Source organism: Tripterygium wilfordii, chromosome 22 (assembly GCF_013401445.1).
Source record: "Tripterygium wilfordii isolate XIE 37 chromosome 22, ASM1340144v1, whole genome shotgun sequence".
NCBI classification, from domain to species: Eukaryota; Viridiplantae; Streptophyta; class Magnoliopsida; order Celastrales; family Celastraceae; genus Tripterygium; species Tripterygium wilfordii.
The window spans coordinates 4771422-4791380 of record NC_052253.1 but is presented as its reverse complement, the minus strand read 5'-3'; the positions used below and the strand labels follow the sequence as shown (position 1 = coordinate 4791380).

Here is a 19959-nt window from a genome sequence, read left to right as displayed (position 1 = left end):
CTTAACCCATCAGCCAAGGTTTTCGGGCCAACCCTGAGATTGGGTTCGGTTCTGGGCCTTGGTTACAGTCGGCCCATGCGTGTGTGGGTGCGGGCTGGGCCTTGGATGCTGGTTTGCATCAGGAAGTTTGCTGTTATAATCTGAAGAAAATTGTTTTCATGTAGCCTTGAGCATGTTAATATGAGAAGGCCAACCTGCACTGTTGTTTGAGGAGTTTACCTTTCTACATGTCTCTGAATTCCAGGTTAGAGATGCCTTTGTTATGGTCCTGGAGTTGCATGTTATTCTGTAATAACATTTGTTTGGAGAAATCAATACAAGTGACTGGTGGTTTCATGCATTTTCCATGAATCAAAGTCGAGCAATGGCACGAATCCATGTTACCATGCCACCTCGGAGAAAATATGTATGTCATAAATCCATATTCCTCATACAATTAATATATTATCCATTTTGGGTTTATCAGTTCCCGTGAATATGTTGGGCTCGTATGACTTTGTTTCTCCCTAAATCGTTTTACTTAATGATACTTGAGCCCAAGGAAAAAAGCCTAATTGATTGTAAGGAGATGGACATGCTTTTGATGTGGTGTACGTGGACTAACAATATGAAGTATAAGGACTAATAGAATCACGACACTTCATGGTGTGTGGTCAAACCATGAGAGGGTGGGATGAAAATAGTTAATTTGTAATTCAAATTTGAAATTATTCTCAATCACTTATGAATTGTCAGAATTGATACCAATAATCTATGAAATGTCACTATATTATTGGTTATGTTACACACATCAACGTATCATGTCATGGTGCACTAGAACTCTAAATCTATGAAATGTCATTATGCAATTGGTTATGTTACACCACATCAGCGTGTCATGTAACATGACGTACCAAACCCTTGAATACTTTCTCTGCCACCTATACATCGGAGAAAGACTTTGAAAATTGTGGTTGAAGGTTCCTAGTAATTAGGTTTTTTTTTAGTGATAAATTATTTTAATATTATAACGAAAATGATAAGGATTTCAGTGTTTTTTGTTCGAGTTATCGTAAATGTTGAGATGGACACACATGATTAATGTGAAATCATGGGCCCACATAATCCATATGAAATTATATGTGTTCATCTCAACATTTGAGGTAGTTGAGGTAAAAAACACGGGATTCATGAGACTTATGATATATTATCATGTCATAGATATGTCATTGTGATGTGCTGGGCTGGTTTTTGACATGGCGTTTATCTATGGACTATGGTAATCTGGCCCATCTCGATAGTATGGACTGTGGAGTGATATTGAGATGTAAAACTCAGTTGACGGGGTGTCTTTAGTAAAAAGTGGGGTGTGACTAAAGTTTTCCTATTGAGATAAATGGTTTAGCCCAGCCCATCTTGTTTTGAAGTTTGATTATCAAATCGACTTGTTTACTAGCCCATCGTATTGGGCTTGACTGGTGGGGCCCATTATTTTGGTCCATCAGTTACGCCTGCCATTTTCGAGTTTAGAACTCCAGCTCTCCCAACCGACTATTGAAGAGAGCAGACATTGCCAACACTTTCAATGGCTGCCTTGGGTTCCTCTGTTCCAACAAAATCTGGGATAAAGAGTAAACTTTGTTCTCTATTCACAGAACCGTCACGTAGACCCAAAATTTCGACTCACAAAACCTCGCGAAAAGGTTCAAATTTCGTCTCGTCTTTTTCACCCACAACTTCCAATGCCAAAACCGCATCAAAAGAACCCCGATTTGATGTTCAAAGCCAAAACCCATTGCATGAGTTCCTCCATAAAAGTTGCAGATCAGGTAATTTCACTTGTGAGGAAGCCCTACGCTATTTTGATCATATGATCCACATGCGACCCTCTCCTCCTATGTCATCATTCATTCTTTTGTTGGGTGCCCTTAGTAAGAAAAAACATTACCGTGATGTAATTTTTCTGTGCTACCGAATGCGCTTAATTGGGTTGTCGAATATTTTTTCTTTGGGTATCTTGCTTAATTGCTATTGTAGTGTGCACCGGATTCGTGATGGTTTTGCGGTGTTAGGGAGCCTTTTGAGGAGGGGTTTTAGCCTTAACACTGTGACTGTTACGTCTTTAATTAAGGGACTATGTACGGAGGATAATATTGGTAAGGCAGCTTTGTTGTTTAGGAAAATGCCTGTGTTGGGTTGTAGGCCTAATGTGATCACATATGGGACTTTGATTACAGGGTTATGTCGAACGGGTCATACAAGCGCTGCACTTAAGTTGCTTGAAGAAATGGTTAAAGGGAATATTGAATCCCCTTTTACTTGTAAGCCAAATATTGTATGTTATAGTAGTCTTATAGATGGTCTTTGTAAGGATGGTTTGATAGAAAGGGCAAATGAAGTTTTCTTGCAAATGAAAGAGAGGGGAATTTCTCCTGACGTGGTTGTCTATAGCTCTCTAATTCATGGTTTTTGCTGTTCAGAGAAATGGGAGGAGGGTAGAAATATGTTTATTGAGATGGTGGATCAAGGTGTTCAGCCCAATGTGGTGACGTTCAATACGTTGATAAGAACGCTTTGCAATGTGGGCAAGATGGAACAAGCTTATGAAGTGTTACAATTTATGATTGAGCGAGGTGAGGATCCTGATTCTTTTACATATAACACTCTGATCAATGGATATTGTTTGGCAGGTAGAATTGATGATGCAAGAGGGTTGTTTGTTTCTATGGCTAGCAAGGGGTGTGAACATGATGCTTGTAGTTATAACGTTTTGATGGATGCATACTGCAAGACTAAAAGGATAGATGAAGCTATTTGTCTTTATAGGGAAATGATCTGCAAGGGAGTTAGACCTACTGTTGTCACGTGTAACACTTTATTGTTAGGTCTTTTCCTGGAAGGTAGGGTTGGCGTTGCAAGGAAATTCTTTGGTGAGATGCAAGATCATGAACTTGAGCCAGATTCACGTACATATAATGTCTATGTAAATGGTCTTTGCAAGAATGGTTGTCTTTCAGAGGCAATGAACGTGTTTCTTGGTTTATCCAAGGTAAAACCAAACCTTCAAATTTACAACTCTCTTATTGATGGCTTTTGTAAAGCGGGGAACCTTGAATCTGCTTGGAAGATGTTTAATAGGTTACCCCATGATGGTCTGGAGCCAACAGTTGTAACTTATTCCATGATGATAAATGGACTTTGCAAGGAAGGGCAGTTGGAAAAGGCAAATGATATGTTATTAGAAATGGACGAGAAAGGTTGCCCTCCAAATGTTGTTACATTTAATACCCTCATGCGTGGTTTCTACCATAAAAATGAGATGACGAAAGTTATTGAACTTCTACATAACATGGCTGACAGAAAGTTGTTACCAGATGAATCCACAATGACCATGGTAGTCGACTTATTGTCGAAGGATGAAAAGTATATGAACTTGCTTCCAACCTTTCCATCCCAAGGCAGACAAGAGGACGACGTGAGGAGTGTCAACTGCTAGCAGGCATAACAAGTATGATGAATGTTGTTACTAGACTGCATATTCTGCAGAGAAACTACTTGAAAGAACTTCATCAATGTCTCAATTCAATAAGAACGCCACTAGTCTGTCTTGTAGCTGTCTCAATTTGGATTGTACTACTATTACAGGAATCAGTAAGAAAGGGGTGGAGTATTGAGTCTGGCGCATGATTTTCCCATGACTATGGGATCTGGGGAAGATCAGATGTACCGGTGCCTTACATTGCAGTGGGCTGTCTATGGGGTTCTGAAATCATGACTCCTGGTTGCAATGTAGCAACCCACAGCTTGGATTATTAAAGATGTTTTCATGGAGAAGTTTGGGCCTGGCTAAATGCCATAATTATGGGGATTTGATCTGCATCATTCTCCGTCGAAACCCTTATCCTTAACAATGTTAGAGCCGGCCATATATGGGAAATTAGTGAGACCCTCTGAAGCAACTAAGCAAGATGTTGGTAAAAGACTCTAAATCTCCACAGGTGCTGGGACTGGGACATTTGCTTTTAATTAGAAGCATTAAGCTGCCGGCATTTCCCCATAATCATGTGCAAAAGGCTTGTAATGGTTTGAGAAATCATGAGTCCAAATGGAAAATTGTTGCTTTACAGCCGTAGGGGATCTACATGGGAATTTTTAACCATTGTGACTCCCGTACCTGTTTACCAGTGGGGGTGGAGTATCAATATTACAAATACAAAAGCTCTTCGTACTACCTTCAGTAATATCAGGTCTTGTTCTGAATTCTTTGTTGAATTTTCTCTTTTCTGGTATTTCACTATTTCTTACTTAAAATAACCGTAACTAAAAATATTAATATTTGATTTAGAGTCTATAAAGAAATGAGCCCTAACTTTATAGGACTACTTTGTTGCATATGTGCTGAATTTTTCGTAAATAATGGTAGTAAACTTTATGTAAAGTATCTGGAGTTGTTCTCCCCATCTTTGGATTCTCCTTGTAATTTGAATTATCTGGAGCTTGAATCAGTTAACATGTGTATATCTCTACTGGGTATCCTTGATAGTTTTATTTTTCTATAATCTAATGTAGCTTTCATTATTCATCTCAGTATACATGGTTATTCAGATGTGGAGGTTCACACACCTACTTGGATTAGAAGCAGTGCTTGCACAACTATGGGTAGAATAGAATTTGGCAGCATAAAGGGAGTGGACAAAATCTTCAAAAGAATCTGAGCCTAACTTATTTACCTAACTACCTCTATGCCTCCTCCACTTGCCATTCTCTGTCCAATAAGACTGGGATTCCAGTGACTTGAAGCTTTTTATCTTCAATCATGATTTAATGTTGTACTGATGATGGCTACAAAAATAGTATGTAATTATCAGATACCTCAAGGTCCTCATCTCTATCAGGCCAGGACCCACTGTTTGCAGATTCTTAGGAATTTGTCCACCGACCTTTACCCAAAATTTATTTCTTTGTGCTAAACTCAACTTGTCGACAAGTAGTGGGCGGGTACTTGTTCGGCCTGAGCTTAGGCCCAACTTGGCTGTCCTAAAGGCAAGTCTGGGGGTGATGTTCTCGGTTATCAAAAAAAAGTGATCACAATTTAGTAATCATTCATTCAGTTCATTTCATTTCATTCTAACCTAGAACTGTATGATGTATTATCTAAACCATTTTTGTGGCTCAAACTTTCCAATCCTTGTCTTTTGAATTGTGATTTTGATGCCCAACAAAATTTGACTTTTGAATAGCTTTTGATGTTATGTTCCTCCTCTTTTTCCAGGTAAATCGAAGTTAAAAGTCAAAAAGTGACTTCTATAACAACTCATTTGTTACTTTTGGTGTAAGTTAGGTTAGGCATTGTTGAATACATTGAATACAGTTTTCTCCTTTTTCACTTGTCTGGTGGTTTACATAACTTTATGCAGTGTGTGTGAATTAGATGAACTCTGTGATGTACATTTCCTTATGCTTGCCTTTTGATCTGGATTCTGGAACCAAATCTACTGTATGTTGATATGTGAATTAGCAGAGCTGTATGATTCATCAAGATTTAGAGAGTTTAGTGCCGCGTTTTGAAAGATTAGTTATAGGACTCTTTACATTAGTTTAAATCCGATGAGTCTACTCTCAAGTGTGCTTATGAATTTCAATTTCAGAATTATTGTTGGATTGAGTCTCTTGAAGGTAACAGTAGTTCTACATATACAGAGATGTTTGGGGCATGAAACTGCTGGATGTTGCTGGATCCAAAAGCATACATATTACAGTATTGTTGACCGTGTCTGTTTCAGGTTTATCATTAAAAAAATTACGTATGGGGTATTATGCATTTAAGTTTAAGTTGTAACATATGTGACAAACTGAGACGTACATAAAATTATATCCTGTCTTTGCTAAAATCAGCCATGTATACTGTCCTTGTGTAAAGCTAATGAAAATCTTACATACCCATAAATCTTAATACTGACATTGGTGCAACACGCGGGCCTTCCCCTATGGATGGGGGAACTCTCAGTCTACAATTTCCATCCACGAAGAATAAATTTCCTATGGATGGTGTGATGTTGCATACTTCTCAAATCATTAGCATATACATACAGTAGATCGGACCCGCTTGAAATTATGACTTCACGTGTAAAATCTGATCACACATGGTGGTCTTTAGTGTGTCTCTTTCACGTAGAGATGAGATGACCCACCAAGATTTAATTTCAGATGACCCACCTTGTCTAGCAACTGGTAGAAACAGTTTAATTGCCACCCAAGAGAGGGAGAGATGTTATCATCATGAGTTTTGAAAACAAAAGGCAAACTCCATTGCTTACACAGAAGATATAAAACACATATACATACATACATACATATGTGATATCTACGTAGTAAAACCAACACTCGAAAGTATCAAAAAGGAAAAATATATGATAAAATTACATTCAAATGTTCACACTAATTAACACCACTGTTTATGCCGACATCTTGTGCTAAAGCCAATAAAGAGATGGAAAATAAAATTGAATTCTGTTTCAAGAAGAACAAAAAGTAGTCACCTTTGTTATTTGATGCTGCGGAAGAAGAGGGTTTGATGACTTGATCAGGTTGGGGGGAATGAAGCCTGGTCCGAAATCATTCCAAATACAGATATATATGCTTATGCTGTGCTTCTGATAACATGAATGGTCTCGAACCAGACAACATTCCCCTCAACTAATACTGTTCATTGTAAGAGATTGAGAGAGATAAACGGGGAGAGAGAGGTTTTGATTTGGCCATGCAATTAACTTTATATACGTGTGTGTGTGTGTACATATATATAGGGGAAAGAGGGGATGGGGATGAGATGAGAAGATATTCTTTCTTTTGTTTTGGTCAGTGTCATGACATGGGAGTCCACTTTCTACACTACTTTCCCCTATTTTGCTTTTCGCATTATACAAGTCATGTAACTCATAACTACTTTTTTTGGTCTGTTTTTTGTGGTAAAAAAGAACAAAATTGTGTTGAATAGTATGTTTACAGTGACTACTTTTCTTCTTCAAAAGCAAGTAATTAAAGTAGTTTAAAAAATACCTACCCCACATGTTAGAATAGGCATAGAATGGTCAACCCAAATAGTTTTCCTCATCCATTTTTACGTAAGAATTTTTTTCACTTTGCTTTTTCTTCAAATGTAACTCATGCCAAGGGATTTTTACTAATATCAATCAGTCCTACGAATCGCAATATTTTTTGGTCCTAGTTATCCCAAATATTAAGATAGACGCATATGATTTCATATGAGACACGTGGTATTCACATTTTCACGTGGATCATGTGCGTCAATCTCAATATTTGAGATATTTCTCGTCATATCAACTTATTTTGATTATGAGATATGACAGATGGACGTTAAGACGACTTTCTTAATGGCCATCTTAACGAAGTATCTATATGATGCAATCCAACAGATTCAATACCAAAGGCCAAGAAAAGAGGTTTGCAAGCTTAAGTCCATTTATGAACTTAAGCAAGCATTGGGGTCTTGGAACATAGAATTCAATGCTGGGATAAAAAACACCGAGATGCTTAGTATTTTTGCTTTAATAAAGGAAAGACTGATAGCAATGGTACTGGGAACTTGCTTCTCACATTTAATGATTTGGCTTTCAAAAGTAAGCAAGTAACCTTCAATAAGAAAGGCAACCGAAGAAAAGGAAAACTGCAGACTTGCGAGCAGGGAGGGCGTTGGGGCAGGCCACGATCCGTGATAAAAATGCAGTACTCTTGCCTCACGTAAAATTTTTTCAGAGTAGCTTGGCCAATGATCAAGCTAAAATCCAGGTCAATGACAATCTCTATAATACTAGAGCTATGGCTGAAAAAATATGCCGTACCCTGCAATTTCTAAATCGAAACTTTTCGTTCTAGATTTTCAGCTTGGAGCTTAGGTAGCAGTTGAGAAGCGACCTGTTGCAGGGAAATATGGTTCAGCTGATGTCTGCTCCCATTTATGACCCTTTGTGAAAGGAAATTAATTTCTCGAGCATCCATTTCGCTGAGTAATTCATTCCAAAAGTCGTCATCCTTGTTAAGATTTGACGCTCTAATGAGTTCTATTACTTGCTTCAAGGTCGCCACGTTCCTACCAGCACCACAACCCATGGCAGTGGCAGCACCCACAGCATTTGCTATTGCTAATGTATTCACTGAGGGAAAATTGTGTATAAATCCAAACACAGCTGCAGCTACAAAACTATCCCCACAACCAACGGTGTCAATGACTTCCACCTGATCACATTTCCAAATAACGATACATTAGTTAAGGAACTAAGTTAAAACGTAACTACAGAGGTTTAACCAATAGAATTATTTCCTCCCATCTAAAATTCTTCACAAAAACAGTTTAACAAACATCTGTCATTGTAAGTTCATTAATATGTTAGGTTGCAGAAAAGAGAGTAAATAAGTATGTTAAAGTCATTTGATAGGGCTTTCGTGATCTAAATTCATTTCAACGAAATTTTGGATGAAAAATATATTCAAAACATTTGAATAAACCGTCTCCATAAACGATGACAGACTAGCCATTCTACCACTGAACAGACACGGTTACAATAATGGAAAATAGCAATCTAGGTTTGTGTTCAGAAAATGTCCAATTCTTCTGTTTTCCGTTTTCTTGTGATAAGCTCAAACATCACAGGCGAAGGTAGATGAAGAAAAAAAAATCAAGAAATATCAGCCACTTCAAACAGTATCTTAATTCTTGGCAAGTACATTAACAGATTGCTGATTGGTACCTTGAAACCAGGAGCACAAGATATACTCGACATTGTGATTAGCACTGAACCCCTATATCCCATTTTAACAATCACCCATTTTGTGTGAACCCCTTTCTTGAGCAATTCCTGCCCAGCTAGAACTGGATTTTTTATGCCCGTCAATGTTTCAGCCTGATAAATAACGAAAACAGTCCAAACACACCAAATAAAGAAAACAGTCAACAAACCAATAAAAAGAACAAACAGAAGTGTAAATCACAAATATAACAATCAATCTTCAATAACAGAAGGTATAAGGTATAGCAAAAACCACAATACACTCAAGCTAAGTTATAATAAATGTTGCAGATTTAAAGGAAAAGGAGGAACTCCAAGGGAATGAGAGTGAAAGAAAAGATTTAGAATATACCAATCAATTCTTCAATAACAGAAGGTAGAGCAAAAACCACAATACGCTCAAGCTAAGCTACAATAAAAAATGTTGCAGATTTGAAGGAAAATGAAGAACTCCATGGGAATGAGAGTGAAAGAAAAGATTTGTCAGCTGCATGATTCATCATATCTAAAAAGCTAATACTAATTACTAGGTGGAAGATGGATATAAAAATAAGCAGGTAATAGAATGAAAAGCTTACCATAAAGCTTTGAATTTTTATCAGATGGCTGTAGAGACTGTCACTGCCACATATATTTTAACAAATTAGGCACACATGAACACCAATGGCTGAAAGTTGTGCATTTTCAAGCCAAGGATCTCATACGTTACATCTACGCTTCAAGTAAATGTCTTCTAGGACTCCAATCTATGTATAAAGTATAATACTCAATCTTTGTTTCATATTTGCTTCACCAAACAAGCAAGTCCTCACAGAAGTTTCACTTTCTTTACAAATATGCTGAAATTACATGTGTTTTGCGTGTGATGATGTACATATGAATCCTCTAAAACAGCATTTAATTTGACCTTTGAAATATTCTTCTTTCCCCAAAAGAAAGAAAACTTCTTTTAACGAGCATACTTTATGAAACACCAAGATATGGTAGTCTAAAGAGTATTGACGAAGCAACTCCAAACAACTGAATTATGTATGATGCAACAACCCAACCCCCACCACCCCCAAACAAAAAAAAAAAAAAAGTAGCACAAACACCCATGGGCATGGATACTGTAACATAACAGGAAAATAGTAACAATAGAACATAATCCCACAAAAGGGCGAACCTCATCAGATGTTAGCAGAAGAACATCACTCATACTCAAAAAATGGCTAAGAGCTCTCTGTTCTTCAGGGTTGCCAGTTGAAAGACTTCTTCCACGTGGTCCAGGATCAAAGAAAACACAAGTCCCAACTTCAACAGCATAGTCTAGAGCTGAGGTCATCAAGTCAGGGGTGAGCTCATCAAAATCATAGCCATTACAGAACAGGACTTTTGATTGTTTTATTGTCATTTTGACTTCTTCAGATAGATTCCTCATCCAGCCGAATGCAGGCTCCTTACTAAAATCAGCTCGACTGGAAAACAAAACAACTGTATAAAAGATCACCATCATCCTTTGCAATTGATACAATACTAATGACCCAACTGAAAAAAGTAACATTCAGCGCTTGCAGAGAAACCAGGTGGAAAATGATTTAGTGAATAACTTCGAGTCTAACATTAATATGTCAAACCAATTTACCTGCAGAAACCATGTCTATGCAAAGGGTCCACAAGAACCCAGCACAGAAGGGTTTCATATGAGGTACTAGAACTGTCAATAGCATCAATGCTTTCACTCATCCCAACCATTCTGATTCCCTCATTGTAAAGCACATCTTGGAGGAACCGCCCGTATGTTTCATCACCTACATGACCAATGGAGGCACAGTGAAGTCCTAATCTTGCAGCTGCTATCGCCATATTGCAATTGCCACCAGCTTCCCAATATTGCTATGTGAAATACAATATAATCGAAGTTACAAACAATTAAGAAGTCAGTATAAATTACAATTGGTAAAAGAACTAAATTTATCAAGTTTACTGAACAAAAGAAACAGCAAAATGAAAATGCATATAAAATGAAGTGCAGGTAATCAGAAGAGACACGAACCAAGACTTGCAAAGTTTGATAAAGGAATCATGAATCATAATATCACTAATTTGACAAATCTTTCCTTCTGATACATAACCATTTAGAGTTGCACCCTTTTATTACAACAAAAGTATCTCAGAAAAACTAACTCCCTAATTGTAATTTGCAATCTCTCCAGAAGAAAAATATATATAAACCATCTTGAAACAAGAGTTCAAAGCAAAGAAGAAGTAACTGAGAGCCCAAACCTTAACTTCAAGATATTCAACCAGCTCAAAACTCAACAAATCTCAACCCCAAGGTGCAACTAGTTTGGTTCAGCTCTATAATCCTTTTCCCATAATTTAAAGCCCATATTTTTCCTGGGATTTTTTGAGTCCAAATGCATTTCCGCTAGTTAAAACCACATCAACTTTGGTCTACCTTTGCCTATCAGTATCCCGTCCACATTTTCTCACTCATATCTAAACATGTTTATATTTTATGCAATGAGTTCATTTTCCATTCAAACTGCCTAAATATAATGAAACTTTGTTGTTCTAATTCTCATAAGAATTTGTCCGAGGCTTCGACCCAACTTGTTTTGCTTGTTTTCTGGCCTTACTGCATATCAGCATATATCAAACTTCAAATATAAGCCGCATTTTACTGTACAAAGCAAGAGTTCCAAAACTAGTTATGTCTACAGAAACACAAGGGTATTTATGCATCAATTAGCAAAACCAAACCCACATACAAGTTATTCGTTTAGAATGCAAAACCACGAAAAAACAAATTTAGACAAACATATATGAATGCGTAGAGGCAGACCTTATCAGGGGGAGAAGCCGAAAGCTTTTGCAGATAAGCTTTACGGGCATCCCGGGAACGTGGGGGAAGTTCAGGAACATCGAGAATAATATCGACGCAGAGGTTCCCCAGCGTTGCGACATCGATGGTTTTGACTGCGGTACTCCTCGATTTCCAGTCCCGTACACAGCCATTTCCGGAGCCAAAGGAGATGGAGGACGGTTTGGGAGCGTCAATTTCAACTCTTTTGCAGCTGAAGATGGAACTCTTAGCTCGGGTTGTGCGCAAAAATGGCGGGAAAACTGGAAGAGTCAGTCTAGGGTTTTCGGGCGGAGGTAATCCATGGTATTGGATTGGGGTTTTTAGGGTTAGAATTGTCTGGCAATGCATTCAGAGATAGAGAGACACGGATCGGTTAATGAGGGGGAGAGGGGAACATATGAAGAAAGCAGGAAATGAATACCAAAGAGGAGCGTTTGGATGGAGAGAAAAAGAAGGAAAGAAAACAATAGCGAAAAAGAAAAAAAGAAGAAGACGTTGGTATTCAGTCTCCAGTCCACAGCTGCCAAAGTCCAAACCTTGGGAAATTGTTATCTTCTCATAAATTCTGTTTGTTTCGCAGGAAAATTGTTTACTCTGTTTTTGTACTTTCAGTTAATAGGGAAACACAAACGGGGGTGGGGGAGTTCATAAAATAAAGATACAAATTTCAAACCCAGAATTCATTTTCGGTCCCAATTGTTCCCAACAGGAACAGATTCTTTGCAATTTTCATAAGATTAGATCAAAGAAAGGATTAAACTTTTTTTAAAAAAAATGAATGCCCAGTGCAGGAAGCAATGTAGAACATGTCAAAACCTCACAACAGGATCAACTGAACAACATTCACATGACGACAGGGTATGCACGGCCACAAGGATATTGTTCTCAGTGAGAATCAAATTTAGGACATCCAGAGTGTCTACAGTTTGGCCTACCTCATAGAGATTTACCAACTTGACTTGCCTAGCAGCCATCAAACACACCCACAAAAGAGAATACTGAAACAAAATTCCGGCAGACAAATGCTGCTAATTGACAGCATAGATCCTTATTCAGACAAATGGGCAAATTGTGCCTGGATCTTTCTGGATAACTGTTAAATGATGACAATCTACATCACTGCCTCACAAGTGCCCTGCTCTTGGGACGCATTTGGTGCAACCAGTCCAGGTTTATCCATACTCCTAACTTAAAATGTGCTCTCAAACAAATATAAATATCTACACTAGAAGTAACAAAAGCAGCAACAAGCGCTGCTACTACTGCGGATGATAACTCAAGCAGTGAGCGGCCCATACTGTGTGGTCCCTTATCTAATTGTCAAATGGCTATGGGTGTTAGATGATGCCAATGCTAACTTCACTCTCACTATGGCATAAGTTCACAGTATAATCTCTGGATCATTCTGTTTTTCCTTCCCCAATTCCTCAAGTCGGATGACAACTTTTTGAGCCACTTCTATGGGTATCTGAAGCAGTAGTAAGATCGTGAATCAGTGAACCAAAAAATTAGTAAATGCAGGATTCTTCAATAGGCATTAAAGCACACAATAGCTACATTTTATAAGACTCACATCAGACAGGCCGGACTGAAAAATCACCCAGCAATCAGTAAGTAGCCAATATTTGTGTGCCTGACATCATCCAAGATATCCAGGTCAATCATTCTCTTCATCTTTCAAGGTTACCTGTCCCAAAATTTGAAATGAATCTGGCCAAATGTATGAGATATGTTCCTGCTGAGATCACGCGCTAATCATTTGGCCATAGTTTATTTGTGTATATTACACTGAGGATGCAGAGGATTCAAATTGATACAGTAAAGCAAAGGTTTTATAGATGGGCAAAGCGATGCCGAGGTCAACCATATTTCAGTCGCAAGTATAACAATAACATCAAGAACTTATACAGTCAAATATCATGGTTTTACATTCCCACTTCCCACTCTATTATTTAATATCTGAGACCTTGCACTGCTCCAGCACTTAATTAATAAGAAGAAAAGAAATGAAACCATTGAATTTAGCATCAAACACCCTTTCCCCTTGGCCCTTCCCAAACACCAGCCATGTCTAATAAACCACACATAAAGTGAAGAGCACAAATCTAACTGCACTGAAACTAGTAAATCAAATGAATCACTCACTGAAATTTCTTCTGAGCGTTAGCATGACCAGCAGCAAACCTTTTTTTTTAATAAAAATAATCAACATACCTCACCAACAAGTTTCAAACCCATCTCTACACTGCAAAGAATTAAACGGTAACTATCTACAAGACTACAACATCTAGCAAAATCACATGATGACCGCACAGAGCCGTTAACTATTGAGCTCTTACCTCCATCTACATCTGGCTTTCTATATATTTTCATCATGATGGTAGGAATAGATGGTCCATGGAACAATGGTGCGTGATTTTATTAGTCGTCTATCTACTATATTCCCCAAATTGGCTGTCAATTCACTCGCTCATCACCTTGAGTTATTTTGCATGAAATCCTATCTAAATCGGCTCACAGCATATCATACTTCTTAAGTCAACCACTTTGCAGTCCACATATGCGTGTTTACCCATTGAAAAACTTTAGAACTCAAACGAACAACACGGTTCAAGGAATCTGACTTACTCAAATAATGCATACGAGAATTACCACCTAATTATCTTGTGGATGCCTGAATTTCTCTGGTTTCCACGTTAATCACCACCAAGAAAAGAGAAAACCCTACTCTAACATGTTTCATGAACTTCACTGCTCATGGTTTATGTTCCTAGAACAAAAAAAAAAACACTCTAAGCCACAAATCATAAGCCATTGTCGTCCTTCCACTTATTAAACGCGAAATTAACACAAAATTGTAAACACGGGAAACGAGTTCAATCGAAATCTCTAACAATTTGAACTAAATTGATAGAAAAAGTTCATCAATAAGAAGAATAGGAGGCAATGACCTGCATTGGTGGACTTGGCAACGCCATCTTTACCAGAAGCCACAGCTATAACATCCTTAACTCCCTCAAGCCGCGCAGCCCTCCACGACTAACTGCTGAATAACCCCTTACACCTCTAAGCTTCTACACAAAAACCTACCGAATCAGAACAACAATAACCGCTAATTCCGAACCCGGAGAAGAAGAAGAAAGAAGTACCAAATAGCGGAAAAGAATTCTCACGAAGAAGTTTCTAAGAGAGGAGATGAAATGCCGATTGGGGAAGGAAGGTACAAGAGTGAACCGCTGATATCTGGAGTTGCAGGGGAGTGTTTGTTTAGTCCCACATCGAAAATAGAGAAAGAGATGGGAGAAAAGCGATTATAAAATAAGAAAGACTAGCTCCTTGATCCATACTTACCTGGACGGGGTCAATGGGTGATCTAGAAGGCCCATGGCCTAGGTCAGTGACCTCCATTGCACACCGGAGGGGTGCTGCCCTAAGGTCTCCCCACTGAGGGAGAGCCTACGTCATAATTTGTGGCAGTGGGGGCCTGCGTTCGCGCGGCCCCTACCCAACTACAAGTTTAAGGCTTTATTGATTTAAGATTTGACATTTTAGCCCAATATTGGTTAATGTTTCTTGGAGGGCCTCGCAAGCGTAGCCCAGGACCTACGACATTTAAGGCTTACTGATTCTTCGTGCGATTCATATTGGGTAATTGGCGTTGCTTCCCAGTCCCAATTGAATAATACTATGATACTCATCTGTTGTTAGAGAATCATCATCCATTAATATTAGTTCTTTCGATAAATATTTAACGTAATTTATTAATTTGTCATTGTAATTAAAATAGGGTAAGGTTAAATTAATTGTATAGCACATAATTTATATATTTTTTTAATTAATTGAAACAGGGTTTATGATATGATTGTATGCGGTCGGTATGATCGAAATTTTTTTAAAAAATATCAAATCCAACTGATCAATCGTTGTTCAAATTATATGAAACTGAAAACCGGTTGTTTAAAACTGAATATTAGAAAATGAGTCGGTCGGTTTTCGATTTATGAATATGGAATAAAAAATAAATTATTAAAATAAAAAATAATTATTAAGTACGTCACATAATTTATAGTTGTATTATTAAGTAATTGATCCGTTACTGTCCATTTCCATTAGATAGTGCTTTGGTTGGAAGCAAAGGCTCAATATATAGGCCTAGGTCTGGCCCAAAATTTAGATTCCCGCCTTAGTCCAAATTAAACTAAACAAAGAGAATGAGCCCAGGTCAGCCCAGCCCATGTATGAGACACTGCAGTTGAGTCCTCTTATCTTCGTTACCAAAACGCGACAGAAGCAAAACCAGTGGATGAAAAGTGAAAGCAATTTTTGAGGAACAAAATTTAAAGAGAGAAACCCCCTCATGGTGCCCTAGCTGGAGCTGCCTTTCAGATCTGAAATTCAACGCCCAGTCTTTCTTAGGGTGGGGTTTTTTGGTTGCCCTGAAGTTGCAATCTTAGCTCGTGCCCATGTTGATCTAAGGTGACCTCTCTTCATCTTCAGTGTTCTGTACTGTGTATCTTCTCAGCTTTTAGAGACAAACTAAACTGGGTTTTACATTTTAGAGATTTTTGATGGATCTGTGAGGTGGGTTTGCCTCAATTTCTGGTTTTTGGCTAGTTTGAATGACGACTTACCAGATATTTATGGGAATTCTGGTTTACGAGATTTTTTTGATTTTGAAAAAGTATTTGGAGTGAAAAGATCCGTTGAATTCCAGTTGTGTAGTCTACGAATTAACTCCTACTAGTGTCTGAGGGGATTTCAAAATTATTTCTATAGTCGGTGGACGTGAACTTTGTGCTATTATCGTAAAGTTAGTTTGAAGATTCATTGTTGTATGCGTTGCTGCTGTGAGAAGTAATTTAGCAAGCGAATTATGAATTCAGGGTTTGCGTGAGATAATTGTGGAGAGACCAAAATGAATGAGAAATTCTGGGTGAATGAAAGGGACAAGACCATGATGGAGTCAGTTTTGGGTACTGAAGCAGGCAACTACTTACTTTCAACTACGAATAATGTTTTGCTGAACTTGGTTTCACCCGTGGGTGACTTGGGTGTGCAGCAGGGCCTCTGCCAGCTTGCTGAACGGTCCAATTGGAACTATGCCATTTTCTGGCAGGTTTCAAGCTTAAAATCTGGTGGGTCGGTTTTAGTTTGGGGCGATGGGCATTGCAAGAACCCAAAAGCCGGAACTGGAGACGTGAATTCTTCTGGGCAGGTCAACTCAGGAGTTGAGACGAAAGAGAAGATGAATAAACAGGTTCTTCAAAAGCTGCATACGTGCTTTCATGGTTCAAATGAGGATAATTATGCGGCTCAATTGGATGAGGTTTCGGATGTGGAGATGTTGTATCTCACCTCAATGTACTTTACATTTCGATGTGATTCAGCATATGACCTTGTAGAGTCGTTCAAATCTGGTAGAGTAATTTGGGCTTCAGATATGGTTCGTTGTCTTAATCATTACCAGTTGAGATCTTTTCTTGCGACATCAGCTGGGTTCCGCACTGTGGTGTTTGTACCTTTGAAATCTGGAGTTGTGGAACTAGGATCTGTGAAATCAATCCCAGAAGAGAATGATATAATGGAGAGGGTCAAGACCATATTTGAGCTTTCTAACTCTGCTGAAACCAAGGTGTTTCCTAAAATTTTTGGGCGTGAACTAAGTCTTGGCAGCTCTAAGTCGAGATCAATTAGTATTAACTTTTGCCCAAAGGTAGAAGATAATGATTTGGTTTTCGATTCTTACGAACTACAAGCAGTCGGTGGCAAACAAATTTTTGGGAGTACTTCGAATGGGTGTGCCAGTAAGAATAAGGAGGCGAAGCTGTCTAACGTAAATCAAATGATTGTTGGAGGCTTCAATGCCAAAGTAAGTTCTGATCAGCCTAAAGATGACCTGTCAACTCCAAATGATGACCGCAAACCTAGGAAGAGAGGAAGGAAGCCTGCCAATGGGAGGGAAGAACCCCTGAATCACGTGGAAGCAGAGCGGCAGAGGAGGGAGAAGCTTAACCAGAGATTCTATGCATTAAGAGCTGTTGTGCCCAACATTTCTAAGATGGACAAGGCCTCTCTACTTGGTGATGCCATTACCTATATCACTGATCTCCAAAGGAAGATCATGGTTCTGGAAACAGAGAAGGAGCTAGTGAGAAATAAGCAAAAGCCATTGCCGGTGGCAGAGATTGATTTTCAGCCTAGACATGATGATGCAATCGTGAGCGTGAGCGTGAGCGTGAGCTGCCCTGTGGATTCTCATCCAGTTTCCCAAGTCATCAAAGCATTCAAGGAACATCAAATTACAGCTCAAGACTCAAATGTTTCGATAGTAGAGAACAAGGTTATACACACGTTCTCGATTAGAACACAAATTGGTGCTGCAGAGCAGTTGAAAGAAGAACTTGTTTCAGCCCTCTCCAAATGAACAGATTGTAAAGGTTCCATTAACAATGCATCTCCTTGTAGAATTGCCCCACTGTGCTCCTTGCCAACTGGTCAGTGTTCTCTGCCTGTAACGATTTTGTAATCCTACTATAGTTATCGAAACAGCTTTTTAATGAAATCTGCGGACAGAGGATTCTTATTGTTGCTTTTGTTGAGTGTTCTTATGTCTTTGTGATACCATAACTAATGGGTCAGGTGTGGAAAAGCTCTATTTGATATACTTGTTTTCCATGCATTTTTTTCGTCAGGTCGTGGAAAGGGTAGTTGCAAATTGAACGGCATGAATGTGGCCGGCCATGCTGCACCTCATGCAATGGTTAAGGAAGCAAGTTCATGAACAAATAAAGTGAAAAGGCTCTCTTTTGGGTGATTAGTTTAGTGAAAAAAAATGAAATACAATTGATTCAACTCTTAGTTTTTCTTGTATTAAATTTATGTTTTTGAACATCTAATATGAGTTTAAACTTGGGTCATCATATTGCTCACATAGTTTCGTACAAAAGTTTTTCATCTGACACCTGCCTAGTGCCGGAAGGTCAAGGAAGTTGATGACTTGATGACAGGGGAGCCGGCGACCGAAGCCCCGGTGAACAGCGGTCGTAACTATAATTGTCCTAAGGTAACGAAAGTCCTTGTCGGGTAAGTTCCGACCCGCATGAAAGGCATAACAATCTGGGTATTATTTCAGAGAGAGGCTCGGTGAAATAGACATATCTGCGAAGATGCGGAGTACTTGCACTTGGACAGAATGACCCTATGAAGTTTCATAGTTCCCTGGGATTGACTTTGGGCATTTCCTGCCTAGCTTACGTGGAAGAGGTAAATTATAGTAAAACCCAACGTATGACCATAAAAGTATTGTTTCTAGTGAGAATTGAACTCAAAACCTTCCAAATCTTTACAGTTTGACCGCAGAGAGATACACCATCACACTATCACCCAACTGGTTCACATGAGGTTAATACACATTCACATCAAGGCTGAAGCCGCAAAAGATCGATCTGATCATGTGACCTCCTATAGTAGAACAATATTTTCCACGCCTCGTAAATTTTTCTAGAGCAAGAAATCAAACATTAACAATCAAAGTCAATGACGGGTTTCATCGGGTTATTAGTTACCATGCACCTGTGTGTCTGTGTGTGACCAACTCGTTTGTATTGAATAAAATATTTCACGGTCTGGGGAGGGGAAATACTTTTACTTTGATTCTTTTTTTTTTTTTTGAAATGGTTTTACTTTGATTCTTGTCTTGACTATATATATATATATATATATATAAATGTTCAACATCGATCTATGTACCTACGTAGAAACTGAAATGGTCGTTAACAATGACTTCCTGGTATTACAGTTGAATTATCTCTAATGCTGCTCTGACTCTCACATGAGTCCTCCTCTCATACCTCAGCTTCCTTAATTAAATTTGACACTGTCAACACAATTAATTAAATTTACAATATTTGAATGGGACAGACAATAATAATAAAGCATCCAAAGCAGCTGCTTGGGCCCCAAGTCTATAAGGCACCAGATTTTTTTTTAACACCCAACATTAGTTCAGCAGCCCAACCTAGAAATAAACCCAAAAAAACTACGATGTTTCACTTTGTGATTATTATTTTTATTTTTTACAATAGGGCACGAATATATCGTGTCACTTTAAAGACTAAAATGGTTAAGGTCGGTCCTATACATCCCCTCTCTAAAACCTTTATGATTACATATTCTTATTGCTATTAGGATTGTGTGGGCGAGAAGATCAATAAGTCAAATCCCTAATTGATTTTAGGGTATTTGATTGATATTATAGATAATATAATCAATCAATAGTAATAACAATGACACATCCCCTCCCCTTCTCTCTCTATATATGACCTT

The 19959-nt window shown here is 38.4% G+C and overlaps 3 protein-coding genes, 1 long non-coding RNA gene and 1 other non-coding gene across 7 annotated transcripts; 3 read left to right on the top strand and 2 right to left on the bottom strand.

Moving 5' to 3' along the window:
- Nucleotides 1-1529: 1529 nt before the first annotated feature.
- Nucleotides 1530-4894, top strand: LOC119990329 (putative pentatricopeptide repeat-containing protein At1g12700, mitochondrial). Its single transcript, XM_038836187.1, has 2 exons — nucleotides 1530-4226; nucleotides 4568-4894. The coding sequence occupies exon 1, from the start codon at nucleotides 1565-1567 to the stop codon at nucleotides 3473-3475; it is 1911 nt and encodes a 636-aa protein (XP_038692115.1). The 5' UTR covers nucleotides 1530-1564; the 3' UTR covers nucleotides 3476-4226; nucleotides 4568-4894.
- Nucleotides 4895-7492: 2598 nt separating this feature from the next.
- Nucleotides 7493-12594, bottom strand: LOC119991605 (fructokinase-1-like). The gene is made up of 5 exons (XM_038837957.1): nucleotides 11614-12594; nucleotides 10411-10661; nucleotides 9952-10243; nucleotides 8748-8900; nucleotides 7493-8235 (listed from the first exon to the last, which is right to left on the bottom strand). The coding sequence occupies exons 1-5, from the start codon at nucleotides 11980-11982 to the stop codon at nucleotides 7852-7854; spliced, it is 1449 nt and encodes a 482-aa protein (XP_038693885.1). The 5' UTR covers nucleotides 11983-12594; the 3' UTR covers nucleotides 7493-7851.
- A 54-nt stretch (nucleotides 12595-12648) lies between these two features.
- LOC119991606 lies at nucleotides 12649-15339 on the bottom strand. 2 transcript variants are annotated; one of them, XR_005466243.1, is made up of 3 exons: nucleotides 14808-15339; nucleotides 13208-14708; nucleotides 12649-13102 (listed from the first exon to the last, which is right to left on the bottom strand). It is a non-coding gene; the product is annotated as an uncharacterized LOC119991606 (long non-coding RNA). The 2 variants fall into 2 exon arrangements; XR_005466242.1 differs by having other exon boundaries at nucleotides 13208-15331.
- Nucleotides 14978-15139, top strand: LOC119992342. The gene has a single exon (XR_005466346.1). It is a non-coding gene; the product is annotated as a U1 spliceosomal RNA (small nuclear RNA).
- A 570-nt stretch (nucleotides 15340-15909) lies between the features above and the next one.
- On the top strand, nucleotides 15910-18546 carry LOC119992084 (transcription factor MTB3-like). 2 transcript variants are annotated; one of them, XR_005466319.1, is made up of 2 exons: nucleotides 15910-18128; nucleotides 18327-18546. XR_005466319.1 is itself a non-coding variant. In XM_038838707.1 (1 exon), exon 1 carries the CDS (start codon nucleotides 16550-16552, stop codon nucleotides 18056-18058), a length of 1509 nt encoding a protein of 502 aa, XP_038694635.1. In that variant the 5' UTR covers nucleotides 15910-16549; the 3' UTR covers nucleotides 18059-18223. The 2 variants fall into 2 exon arrangements, 1 of the variants encoding a protein (XP_038694635.1); XM_038838707.1 differs by lacking the exon at nucleotides 18327-18546 and having other exon boundaries at nucleotides 15910-18223.
- Nucleotides 18547-19959: the final 1413 nt, after the last annotated feature.